Source organism: Teleopsis dalmanni, chromosome 1, assembly GCF_002237135.1.
Source record: "Teleopsis dalmanni isolate 2A chromosome 1, ASM223713v2, whole genome shotgun sequence".
NCBI lineage: Eukaryota > Metazoa > Arthropoda > Insecta > Diptera > Diopsidae > Teleopsis > Teleopsis dalmanni.
The window spans coordinates 166,306,165-166,319,952 of NC_051846.1; the positions used below are offsets into that span (position 1 = coordinate 166,306,165).

Here is a 13,788-nt window from a genome sequence, read left to right on the forward strand (position 1 = left end):
TTCAATTTTAGCAGTTCCAGCAGCGTCTTTGCTTTCTGATCTTACCACATGCACCACATAACTTTATTTATATGAATAATTCGTTTTGCTGTTGATATGGACGGTTCGCTTGACTCCTCATCTTTTGCGTTAAGGATTATTGTAGTAAACCAGTTTATATAAAAATTGCATTCTAAAATTCGAGGTAACATCTGTTAACAAAAGAGATTTTACTTCGAATTTTCGGTTAACATCATTTTGGTGATTTATGGTTGAGTTTTTAACATAAGTCTCCATAGTAGATAAATAGATTGCTAAACTACTTACCAACATACACGTGGACATCGCTAGAGATTAAGAGATTTGTGCATGGCTATACCTCAGTGAAATTAAACTAATCTAACCTACGGCTAAAGTTATGGTATCAAATTTATTACAATAAGATATATTTGTTAGCAGCTCTTAATGCCGCATAATTTAGTAACAAACACTTTTAATAAAGGACTAAATTATAATATATTTATTAAGTTTATTAAGGAGCATTTTCAGTAAATAATATTGTGTTATGCATTAGGAAGAAATGAATTCTATTACTATATTAATTAAAAATTATTATTTATTAAAATAGTTAAAAAAAGGTTATTTCATTTTATTCCTAATTAAAAAGTACTTTAATATAAGTACATTATAGGTACAATCAAGCTATAGTTTGTTTTGAATATGGACTTTTCGTAGTATTAAAAATTTACACTTATTCTTTGATTTCTGGAAATTTCAAACCTCGTTTCTCAAGCTCCTCTACTAAGCACTGATCGTAAAGATGTGCAAACTCACAGCTTAATAAAACACAATTATACAATATATTAGGAATTATTTGAGATTACAATAATTTACTTATCAGTAAGATTTTTGACGTTTTCTGCACATATTTCAGCGATTTCCTTTAATTCTTTTGCCTTAATTTGCGTATGATTATGTGAAAATTCTACAACATTCTCGATCACAATTTCAATTCCACTTTCATTTATCTGATAGTAAAGTAAATTAGCTTTAATTAAATTCAGAGCAAGTAATTAATGTTTTTCAAAAGTAATGAATGGTCTATACTAATTTTTACCATCTCAAATTGTTTCATTAAACACAAACGCAAACATTTTGTCTCCCGCTGAGGATTTCTCTTCTTTAACAACATTTCCTTTATGTGTTCTTCATAGGAACGAGATTAAAAAAATAATAAATATATACAGATTACATAGGTTATACTATATTCTTGTATAATATATTAGTAGATGAGTTCTATTTTGAATGAATTTTGAATTTTCTCAAAAAATTTATTATTTATGTTATATTGTATTCGAAGAGTATTTGATTAATAGATGATCATTATCTTATTTAGTGACTTACATTAACGACAAATTAACAACAATTACATCGAAATTAAACTAAACAAAATATATGGTTTTGTAATAGTTAATGGTTCAAAATTTAAAAAATTGAAAAAAATCAATAATACCTTTTTTTGGTTTTGGTTCACAATTAGAAGTATAAGTTTCAAAAACTTCGATCATATCGTCCATATCTAAAAGAGGTTCTGCATCTTCATCTGCCTATATTAGTCATGAAGTTCTTATTTATTTTTTTAAATATCCAATTTTTATTTTATATACCTTAGTTAAAGACACAAATAAAATCATGAAACATAAAATTTTGATATTCATCTCAGTTTAGTCCCAGATACACAATCACAGAAACTCCAACCTTATAATTAAATTAAATTTTGTATCTTAAAAATATAATATTTAACTTGACTCACTTTCAGAACACTGTTTAAATTTCACATAATGGAAATGAAATTTATAGAAATTTTTATTGAATTAATTAGACAAAAATATCATGTTTAACTCTTATTAAAATATAGATAATCTAATTTTTACTTGAACATAACATAAACATCGAGATATATATCTCTTTTATAATATAAACATCATTAATTTTAAACTATATAAATTCAAATTAATAATCAAGATTATAATAATTAAACTTTTTTCTTATTTTGTGTATAATCGTTAATTTTATGAACATAAATCAAGTAATTTATATTATTTAGTCTATAATATATAAATTTGAATATAACACAAATTATGAAGATAACCGATGTTTTATTTCAGACTGTCAATTCAGTCTTCGTTAACAATACTCTTTAAAATTTTGTGACTCCCAATCATAATGAAACACAACGAATACTTTTATTTAAAATTATATACTTTGTTATCGAAAATCTAATCATAAACCAAAAGTTGATAGAATATATGTACGGTTCTTTATATATTTATATAACCTTCAAATCTGAAAACGTGAAAATGTAATTCTAAAACTAATCAAAAGACACATCAAATTAAATGTAGTGTTAAAGATGTTACCTTGGATTACGATTTAATGTTACAGAGCAATTCTGGCAACGATTTTGGAACTCACCACACTCAAAAGTCTTCCAAAAGATCTTTTGGAAAATGTTTCATTTAACATTGATTTATTCATCTATTTATATATATATTTTATTTTAAAACTAATTAATTTTTTTGTCACTATTGTTAATGCAGCAATATCTGGTATTATTTCTTTCATGGCATGAGTTAAATTCAGTAAATAATTTTTTATGTATAAAAAAAATATTAATAATTAAAGATATATTTTGCGGCTTTTCTTCACAATTGTATTAAAATTCCATTGTTTACTTGCATACGGTAGCAATTAAAAGCTGTTTTTGATTTCACCACGAAATAAATAGAACAAAACAGTTTTCTACCACGAATTATACATGATAAAACTTTTTTGAAGAATTTTTGTGCCAGAATAGATGATGTCTTACAAACAGTCTTGCGATCGGTTTTACAAAGATCATACGTAAGACTTTAAAGGACCATTGCCACAATTGCCCCGTTAGAATGGTTCTTATGAAGTTTTGCACCATACAACAAGACAAGCATGATGGAGATTTTAAAAATGTGGCCTTTGTTTAACTGATAGATGAGCGCGACATGTATAATATATAGAGAAATACTAGAAAGTTAGAACAAAATAAAATGTACTGAATATTGTACGCATTGAGGCTTTTAAAAAAATCGTTAAAACAGAAGTAATACTGCTGGCTTGTGTTCCTATATAAATAGTAGAAACACTACTTTTAATAAGTCAAAAAATATTATGATCGCACTAAAACTATCAAAGTTATTTGGAACTTTTTTTTTAATGTACACCAACAAATAGGTACTAAATTGCGAGATATATTAGATCATATGACGTACAATAACCAGGGAGGTGGCTGAATTCAGTTACTTGCTAAACTACTTACCACGCGCATGTTAGACATCGCTAGAGATTAAGAGGTCTCTGCATGGCTATGCCTCAGTGAAAATAAACCAACCTAACCTAGGGCTAATCTTAAGGTATCAAATTTTTTACAATAAGATGTATTTGTTAAAGGCTCTTAATCCCTTATAATTTAGTAACAAACACTTATAATAAGGAACTGATGATTTTTATATTCGCTAGACTAATAGTAGTCTTTAAAATAATAGTTATGATAATATTTTTATTAAAGAGCATTTTTAGTAAATAATTCATTGTGTTATCCATTAGGAACAAATGAATTGTAGTACTATATTAAAATAAAATTATTATTCGTTAAAATAATTGAAAAAAAATATATTATTCCACACCTAATTAAAAAAGTCACTATTACTTTAATATAAGTACATTATATTATCAAGATATTTTTTTTTTTGAAAAAGGACCATTTATAGTATTAAAACTTTGCAGTCATTCCTTGAATTCTGGAATTTTGAAACCTCGTATCTCAATATTCTCCACTAAGCAATCATCCATAAGATGCGCCAACTCACATCTTAATGAAACAGAATAATATAATATACTAGGAATTATTTTAAATTACAATAATTTACTTATCAGTAAGTTTTTTGGCTTTGTCTGCACATATTATAGCGAATTCCCTTATATCATATTCATTCATTTGTATTGCAATGTTATAAAATTCCACAGTATTATCGATTAATATATCAGTTTCACTTTCATTCATGTGATGGTATAGTTGAGTAAAATATTTATATATTTTAAAAAATAATAAATGATATGTACTAATTTTTACCAAATAATATTTTTTCATTAAACAATATCGCAAACATTTTATCTCCCGTCGGTCATTATTAATCCTTAGTAACATATCTCTTATGTGTTCTTTACAGGAACGAAATCAAGAAAATAATATACATTATTTTATATAGTTATATAATAATTATACAGGTAATACTCTTGTATAATAGATTAATAGATGAATTCAATTTTGAATAATTTTGAATAAATTATGAATTTTATCAAAAAATTTAATATACAGCATTTAGAGAATATTTGAATAATATATGATCACTATATTATTTGGTGACTTTCATTAATAACAAATTGACAACAATTAAATCTAAATTAAATTAAATTAAACAAAATATATGGCTTTATAATAGTTAATATTTTAAAACTTGAAAAAGAGAATAAAATCGGTAATACCTTTTTTAGTTTTTGGTTCACAATTAGAAGTAAAAGATTCCTACGTATCGATCATATCATCTATATCCAAAAGAGTTTCTTCGTCTTCATTAGCCTATATTAGTCATGAAGTTTTTCTTTATTTATTTAAATATTCCATTTTTATTTCATATACCTTAGTTAAAGATACAAATAAAATCATAAAACATAAAATTTTGATATTCAACCCAACTTAATTAAATTAAATTTTATATCTTAAAAATATAATATTTAACTGGACTCACTTTCAGAACACTGTTTGAGTTTCAATAATTGAAATGAAATTTATAGAAATTTTTATTGAATAAATAAGACAAAAATATCATGTTTGGCTCTTATTAAAATATAGATAATCTAATTTTTACTTGAACATAACACGAACATCGAGATATATATCACTCTCCTATTATAAACATAACAAATTGTAGTTCAAAATTATTAATTCCAAATTAATAATCAAGATTATAATAATTAAACTTTTTTTCTTATTTTGTGTATAATCGTTAATTTTATGAACATAAATCAGGTAATTTATATTATTTAGTTTATATTATATAAATATATAAATATGTCTATAAACAAAAAAAAAATATCAATTAATCTACAATTCATTATAATTATTAACCATTAAAAATTAAAACAATTTTTTTAGTAGTTAATTAAGTAATTTTAAAACTAGTAGATACCTGCTCCAGTATAATATATGATAATATAATAAATGAGTAGCCTACATTGCGGAGATGTGATTTTTTAAACTTTATAGAACTCCACCATTTAATATGTTAATAGATTTTTCTGATTAGAGAGACCTAGTCTCTGATTGTGCAATGAATTAATACAGTGCCATCTATTTGCCAACAAAATCTTCGACACTATTTCGATGTTTTATTTTAAATGTGAACATAACAGAAACTTTATTCCAGACTGTCAGACTTTTACTTCAAATTATATACTTTTTTATCGAAAATCTTAATCATGAATCTCTTATATATTTACATATCTCTTAAATTAGGAAACAATATTTAAAGTTAAACAATTAAGATACCAAACAACTATCATCCTTTTTTCAAGAAGCTGTCAAATAAAAAGTTTTCTGTGATTCTAAAGCTATATAAAAGATACATCAAATTAAATGTAGTGCTAAAGATGTTACCTTGAAGTACAGTTTAATGTTAGAATCATTCTTATGAAGTCTTCTACCATACAACAAGACAAGTACAATGAAGTGCGCTATATATAATATATATAGATATACTGAATAGATAGAATACTGAAAAATAAAATACACTGAATATTGCAAGCATTTAGTTTTTTGAAAAATCGTTAAATCAGTAGTACTACTTTTGATTGGTGCTTCTGTATAAATAGTAGAAAAACTATTTTTAACAAGTCAAAAAAAAAGTTTCCTATGGAATTTTGCATAATGTCGATGCAAACACTAATAGTAGAGGACTAAGGGTTTTTATATCAGCCAGGCTAGTAGCAATCTTTAAAATAATAGTTATAGTTATATATTAATTAAGTTTATTAAGGAGCATTTTTAATAATTAATTTATTATGTTTCTATTAGGAACAAATAAGTTGTTATATTATATTAAAAAACATTATTATTCGTTAAAATAATTATGAAAAGGTTATTTTATTTCATACCAAATTAAAAACTCGCTAGTGTACTAGACCTTTCATAGAAATAAAAATTTACATTCACTCCTTGATTTCTGGCATTTTGAACCCTCGTTTCTCAAGCTCCTCTACAACGCACATACTGAAAACATATCCCAACTCACATCTTAATGAAAGAGAATAATATATCATATTAGGAATTATTTTAGGTTACAATGATTTACTTATCAGTAATTTTTTTGGCCTTTACTGCACATGTTTCAGCTGATTCCTTTAATTCTTTTTCCCCTAATTTATTTTGTATTCCCATGCTCATTAATTCCACAGCTTTATCGATCACAATTTCAGTTTCACTTTCGTTCATCTGATAGTATAGTAAGTTAGCTTTTATTAAGTTCAGAGCAAAATATTTATATATTTCAAAAATTAATAAGCGATCTGTACTAATTTTTACCATATCAAATTGTTTCATTAAACAATAACGCAAACATTTCGTCTCCCGCTGGGGATTTTTTTTCATTTGTAACATTTCCTTTATGTGTTCTTCACGGGAATGAAATCAAGAAAATAATATATATTATATTATACCGTTACATATACATATAATAGTTATATAGTTCATATTATTGTATAATACATTAATAGATGAATTCATTTTTGAAGGAGTTTCAAATTTTGCAAAAAGAACTTAATATGTATATTATATACTCTCTACTTGATTAAGAGATGATCATTAGGTGACTTTCATTAAAGACAAATTGATAACAGTTAAATTAGATTTAAACTTAACAAAATGTATGGTATTGCAATAATTTATAGTTCAAAATTTAAAATAGAGAAGAAGATCAGTAATACCTTTTTTAGGTTTCGGTTCACAACTAGAAGTAAAAGTTTCCAACGCCTCGACCATATCGTCCATTTTCAGATTTGGTTCCTCGTCTTCATCTGCCTATATTAGTCATGAAGTCCTTATTTATTTTTTTAAATATTCCATTTTTATTTCATATACCTTAGTTAAAGACACAAATAAAACAATAAGACACAAAATTTTGGTATTCATCTCAGTTTAGTCCCAGAGACACAGTCTTGTATCTTGAAAATATAATATTTAACTCGAGTCACTTTCAGAACACTGTTTGAATTTCAATAATTGAAATGAAATTTATAGAAATTTTTATTGAATTAATTGGACAAAAATATCATGTTTCGCTTTTATTAAAATATAGATAATCTAATTTTTTTTACATGAACATCGAGATATATAATATATCTCTTTCATAATATAAATATTATTCATTATGAATTAAATAAATTCAAATTAACAATCAAGATTATAATAATTATACATTTATTTTATATTTCATGTATAATTGTTAAATTTATGATCTAAAATTTTTCATATATCATAATAAAGACTTATTTATTAATTAAATATATCCGTATAAATATGTTTATACACTTATGTAATTAAGTGTTTATTTAATTAATTATATATAATTTTAAATTTAGCACATATTTGATTGTTTAGAATATTTGTGTATAAACAAAAAAAAATATCAATTAATCTACAACTCATTACAATTATTAACCACAAAAAATTAAAACAATTTTTTAAATAGTTAATTAAATCATTTTGGAATTAGTGGAACAAGTAAATAACAACATAATAAATGAGTAATTTACATTGCGTAGATGTGACTTTTTAAATTTAATAATCAGAGAAACTTAGGTTAGAGAAACTTAGAACAAATCCGAAATTCTGTCTTTGTTAACAATTTATTTCAAAATTATATGACACCCAATCGAAATGAAACACTATGAAGAGTTTTATTTAAAATTATATACTTTATTGTCGAAAATCTTAGTCAGGAATTAAAATTATATATGTATATACCCTTTAAAGCTGAAAACGTTATTAAAACTTACATAATTTAGCTATCAAGCATTTATCATTTTATGGTCAAGAGCCTGCATTAAAAAAGTTTTTTATTTAATCAAAATACATTAAATTAAGTGTAATGTTAAAAATACTTCTAAAGACGAGCACTAATGTCTGCTTTCTCGGTACTTGATTGTAATATTAAATTTTAGTGAACTCATTTATTTTGACAAATTTTTTATATACCGATATAGATCACTTCTCGAAATATCAAGCTTTTACGTTGTAAACTTTTTACATCGATCACACTCGCCTTTAAATGCTATCTAGTACATAAGATCTATAGATTGATCCACAAATAACAGGTAAGCTACTGACACTTATTAGCAATTTCTGGAATAACAGAGACTTTAAATACAATTTCAAATCAACTGTTCCACAACAAACAAAATAAAAGCTGGAGAGGACAGAAACTATATCAATATTTCCATCACGAGTCACTATGAAATCGCGAAAATTATCACTCATAATTCATGCTCAAGAAAGCATCGAGTGGATGAGTAGAATAGTAAAATTCCCCGGATATTCCGAAAATTTCGATTAAATTTTTCTATGGAATAAGCATATAAAGAAGAAAATAATTTAATGTAATTTAAAACTATGCACTTTGATTCAAAAAAATATAAAATAATATAAAGAAGAAAATAATTTAATGTAATTTAAAACTATGCACTTTGATTCAAAAAAATATGTGTCAAAAACAAAATTCGACTATATGAACAAGTAATCAGGAATCAAGCATAATTTACGGCTGCATAGCTTTTGATAAACTGCTTCAGATTAAGTTAAAAAATTCAGTCTCATCAAAATATAGTTATAAGAATATATACTCTATAGTATGAAGTAAATCCAGATTTTGGGATATCATTTTAAGAATATAAAAACTAATGGCATAAATAAATATATCAGGGATAAGGCCCACAACTTGAATACTCATAAGAATGCTGAGTTAAACTTATTAAAAACTGTTAATTTTTTGTCATCAGATATCAAGATATGCAGATATGCTGGTTATCATACAAATACTCAATACATTGCTGAGTTGAAGAATCAAAATTACGCGTATACTAAGTAATGAATAATTTATCTAATCAACTCCATTAGAGAGTAAAGGTGGATTAAACAATAATTCTGAGATGAAAACACAACAAAACAAAATGCGGGGAGTTTTTATATAAAAATTTGCGACTTCAAAACATGGTACGTCAAAATATTAGCTTGGTGGACATATAGTGTACCTATATATGCAATCCAAATTTACAATTATTAAGAATATAATTTATACTTTGCTTAGGTATTGTTTTATAATTATATTTTGATATCTTTATTGTAATGTGAGTACATTGTAATTGCAAGTGAAAGTAAATTTGTATAGTTCCACATAAATATTTATTTATTTTAACTTTTTTAACTATTAGAAGTAAGTTTTTGCCGTTCAAAGATATGTTTATTCTAGCATAGTTTATACTATTATTAATTAATATTAAAAATATTAAATTCTTATGTCTCATTTCAGTTTCGTAAATACCTATTTTCTCAATCATTAATAAATATTAATATTGCTTAATAAAAAATTTTAATTTAATAAAAACATAACCAACACTTTTTAAGCATTAAATATAGTTCATTGAATCACTTAAACTCTTAAAACATTAATTAAAACTTCTTACTTAATTAAGAAGACCAAGATCATTATGACACTATTTCACTACTGAACCACACAGTCTTCAAGTAAACCACTAACTTTTAATAAAATTCTCTTATTAATTAATAAAATAATTAATTATCTGAATTAATAATCTGAATGAAATTCTGAAATATAAACAATAATTATTATATTCACATTAATCATGTATATGTAATAAATTTTGTTTTATTATTATTTTATGTTAATAAATTTTTATTACTTTTTTATTGCTTTTCATATGAACATAAAAATTTTTTTGCTTCATTTATTTAAGTCGCGTAATTGAACAAAACTAGCGGACCAAGTATCTTCCAATCACTCAATTATAATACTCGTAGCTTCTAGTCGTTAAACAAGTCTCTTGGATGCTACTTCTTGATACCTACTTGATCAATTGAAACTGCAATAGTAATGCAATATTATTTCATCTGTAGATTTTTAATTATTTTATTATTGCAACTTGTTTTCAGTATATAAGATTACATATGAAATGCTTAATTCACATAGTTTTTAATAGATATTAAATTAAATATTTTATATAAATGAAATTCTAGAAAATAATTGCAATGAATTTATTTTCCTATAATTAAAAGATTTACTTGCTACTCAAAGTAATGAAGACAAGATTAGTCTTACGAATAATCATATCTCATAAGATATAGGGAGCTTTTTATCTGCATGAGAACTTAAAATGATAATACAAGATAAAAATATTATTGAAATAAAATTTTTTTATACCTGTTATATTATCTGTTATAATTTCATTTATTTTTTGAATATCAATTCGACAGGCTACGAGTTACATGGTTCTTTCCATCACTCTAATTTTTGACTGTTATTTAAAATAAATGTAGACGTATGACATCAGTGGTGGCATGAACATTGATTTCAAATGCTTGAAAAGTGGCTGGTTTCTCGGTTGTCAGCATAATACGACTTAATGACTTAACATAGTCCTAACCCCCTAAATAGTAATCAAGAGATGTTAAATCGCACGATTGACCTTATGGAAACAGAAGGTCAGTCAGCATTGCTAGATAGCACTCGTGGTTCACCGTAACGGCAGCTCCTTCCTCATTTCAAAAGAAATAAGTACCAATGATGCCGCTAGTGTATAAACTGCACCAAACAGTCAATTTTAATGGTTTAATGGCTATTTGATGGTTTTGAATCAACAAGAGTAAAATTAGTGCGAACACGATTAATGATCTATGAACTTCGTGAACAGATTTATTTCTTTTTAAAGTAAATTTTCACAATTTGGAAACATTTTTTTAACGTTACACGATCCATGATGAATTTCCAAACTTTACTTCATAGAAATGTCAACACAGTTTGACTTTCTCAGCTGTCAAACAATAGTTATCGATATCGATAGATCACATCTAGCTTAAAAAACACCGTGTATATTTTATATTACACATACAATACTTGTATCACTAGATTATGTTAACTAAAATATTCAGAATGCATTTTTGTGTAATGGAACATAACAATTTTAATTAGAAATTAGACTAAGAGATATTAACAAATGTTCTTATTGTCTTACCGTCACTAAAAGGAATGTAGGACTCAATAACACATAAAACTCTATAGACTTGCAAATGCAAGCCATCTTTAAGAAATCAAGTATTACTGAAATATTTTACACAAACATAACTATATAAATTGAAAAAAACTGCAATTAATTTTAGTTAACTTAACTGATATAGCTATGGTTTATCCATTTTTTCAAAAATAGCAACGCATATTAAATGTGCATTGACTTTGTGAGTTAACAAGTTAGCAAAAATAAAGTGATGGTTTGCTAGATGCCTGATCATACAGGAATCAATGGTAATGAGTCTACGCACAATCTTGCGAGGATATGATCTACCATTCAAGTCTGTGGACCGGAACCATATTGTGAACTAAATTGATCTACAACTAGGTTTCTAATTGAAAAATGGTTTTCAACCGAAAAAACTTGCTACTGGTGTGACATTTCATGTAACCGTCAGGCTAAACAGCTGGGTCACCCCTACAGTTACGGTAAGTTATTCTCAGCAGAACAAAGTTGAGGCTGCTGCCGGGATATCTAACGGGTCACCACTAACTACGTTATCACCTTAACAAAATGAGTCTGTCCGAAGGGATAGATTGTCGACTCTTCTTAAAAGTAGACGAGACTTCCAGTCATATTACTTTTATCTCTGTTCTCTGTACATGACTGCACTGTTGTTGTTCTATTTTAACTTCCTTTATCATTATATCTTAATTTAAAAGTGTTGTCACTTTATTATTGTTGTACTGGGCTGGCAGTAATATTATCTGTGCAAAAATATCTTATTTCTTCTCAATCCAGAATACTATTAAAGAATCGTTTTTTTATTTGTTCATTAGTATGTGACGGCCTAATGCGGTTTTCGGTTCGGTTCCAGTTCGTAGCCCTGGTTAGGATTATAAATTTGGCTATGTGATGAAAGCTAGAATAACTGTAATTAAGTGTTGTTAAGTTAAGCGCAACGAAGATTTTGAGCAGGATGAGGATCAAGACCAAATATAAAGAAAAGTAAAGGAAAAATAAAGTCTTAAATTAATAAAATGAACAGATTTTTTAATACTGTGATGGAAAATCTAAAAAAAGGTGTATACGTTAAAATACTTAAAAAAATATTAAAGACATTTTATATATTAGTGCATAATTTATTCAATTAAATTTCATCTCTTTAATTAGTAAAAAGTAAATTTCGGTTTCTGTAACTGAGTAAATTCATAAAGGAACCAAAAGCAGCTTTTAATACATAAACTAATCGTATCCTTAAATGCTTGAAATTTACTTCTACCCCATTTCAGCGAAAGGAGCTAAACAAAGGAAATATGTTCCTCTGAATGAGAATTGGAATGAGAGTGAGAATCGTCCTCTGCATATACATTTACAATTGGATCATTTTGGGCGATGGTATCTAAAACAGAATAAGAATTTAAATGAATTTAAATTTAGTACCAAAATGTAAACTTATTTTTTTACTTACTGGCGAATAGAGCCACAATCATTGCAATTAAGAATCCAAAAGTAAGGAATTTCATTTTGTAGTTTTTTTAATGTTTACTGTTCAACTCAAAAGTTTCACTGATGAATTTCTAAAGCCGCATGCAATTTTTATACATTTTTTGGAAATACTAGAATAACTATAAAATCCATTTTTACTTAACAATTAGAACTTTATGTCCGTAATAAAACTGATTTATATCACTAGTTCGCTTAATTCTATAAAACTAAAACTTAATTACTATATTCCAGTTAAAATTCTAAAAATACAATAAAACTTATTAACTTTTAACCTTAATTATTAATATTTAGTAGTATTTTATATAATTATAAGATATATTTAAATTGAACGATTATTGAAAATTAATGGAGCCAAAAAAAAATTCTAAATATCTTTTGGGAATTGCTAGTAACAGGCTTAGAAAATCTAAAAGTCATCGTTATTTATGATGACAATAATATAGATATGTAAATTTTAATTTACTAACAAATTGTCATAAACTAATTTTTAACCATTTTTGAATAATATCAAAAATTCGAATTTCAAGCTTATCGGTCCATTGCCACTCTCTGATGAATAGGAGAGCATTTCAAAAAAAACATAAAGATGATTTTGACATTATAGCCATAGTTCAATATATACACTCATGTGATCATAAACTCATATATAGCATTCCATATAAACTCATGGAATGCTAATTTTCGAGACGTTTTGGGATTTTCGGTATTGTCAAAGCCAATCCCATGATATAAAAAATTCGTCACAATATAAAAAAAAGTAAGAAAACTATTTGTTTGTGTCTATACAGTATTTTATTTTATTATATTTTGATTGAATTCTTTATTGAAATTCATCCTTTATCTTAATAAACAATAGGACTCTTCTGGCCGCGGTACCGGCCGATTTCACGTCAATAATTTTTTAATAATAAT

General features: G+C 25.6%; 2 protein-coding genes and 1 long non-coding RNA gene across 3 annotated transcripts; all 3 read right to left on the reverse strand.

Moving 5' to 3' along the window:
• Positions 1–676: 676 nt before the first annotated feature.
• On the reverse strand, positions 677–1,727 carry LOC119669941. The gene is made up of 5 exons (XM_038079995.1): positions 1,647–1,727; positions 1,493–1,586; positions 1,097–1,185; positions 874–1,007; positions 677–815 (listed from the first exon to the last, which is right to left on the reverse strand). The coding sequence occupies exons 1-5, from the start codon at positions 1,695–1,697 to the stop codon at positions 731–733; spliced, it is 453 nt and encodes a 150-aa protein (XP_037935923.1). The 5' UTR covers positions 1,698–1,727; the 3' UTR covers positions 677–730.
• Positions 1,728–6,199: 4,472 nt separating this feature from the next.
• Positions 6,200–7,320, reverse strand: LOC119669940. The gene is made up of 5 exons (XM_038079994.1): positions 7,208–7,320; positions 7,054–7,147; positions 6,653–6,741; positions 6,423–6,562; positions 6,200–6,364 (listed from the first exon to the last, which is right to left on the reverse strand). The coding sequence occupies exons 1-5, from the start codon at positions 7,256–7,258 to the stop codon at positions 6,280–6,282; spliced, it is 459 nt and encodes a 152-aa protein (XP_037935922.1). The 5' UTR covers positions 7,259–7,320; the 3' UTR covers positions 6,200–6,279.
• A 5,173-nt stretch (positions 7,321–12,493) lies between these two features.
• On the reverse strand, positions 12,494–12,931 carry LOC119669785. The gene is made up of 2 exons (XR_005251638.1): positions 12,839–12,931; positions 12,494–12,769 (listed from the first exon to the last, which is right to left on the reverse strand). It is a non-coding gene; the product is annotated as an uncharacterized LOC119669785 (long non-coding RNA).
• Between the last annotated feature and the right edge of the window lie 857 nt (positions 12,932–13,788).

Bases quoted from the DNA above. Each gene is read 5' to 3' on its own strand.
- LOC119669941 (XM_038079995.1), bottom strand. From the start codon at position 1,697: ATGAATATCAAAATTTTATGTTTCATGATTTTATTTGTGTCTTTAACT. The intron at 1,008-1,096 runs GTAAAAATTAGT...CTTTACTATCAG, and splicing joins TAATGAAACAATTTGAGATG to ATAAATGAAAGTGGAATTGA. The intron at 816-873 runs GTAAATTATTGT...TGTTTTATTAAG, and splicing joins GTCAAAAATCTTACTGATAA to CTGTGAGTTTGCACATCTTT.
- LOC119669940 (XM_038079994.1), bottom strand. From the start codon at position 7,258: ATGAATACCAAAATTTTGTGTCTTATTGTTTTATTTGTGTCTTTAACT. The intron at 6,563-6,652 runs GTAAAAATTAGT...CTATACTATCAG, and splicing joins TAATGAAACAATTTGATATG to ATGAACGAAAGTGAAACTGA. The intron at 6,365-6,422 runs GTAAATCATTGT...TCTTTCATTAAG, and splicing joins GCCAAAAAAATTACTGATAA to ATGTGAGTTGGGATATGTTT.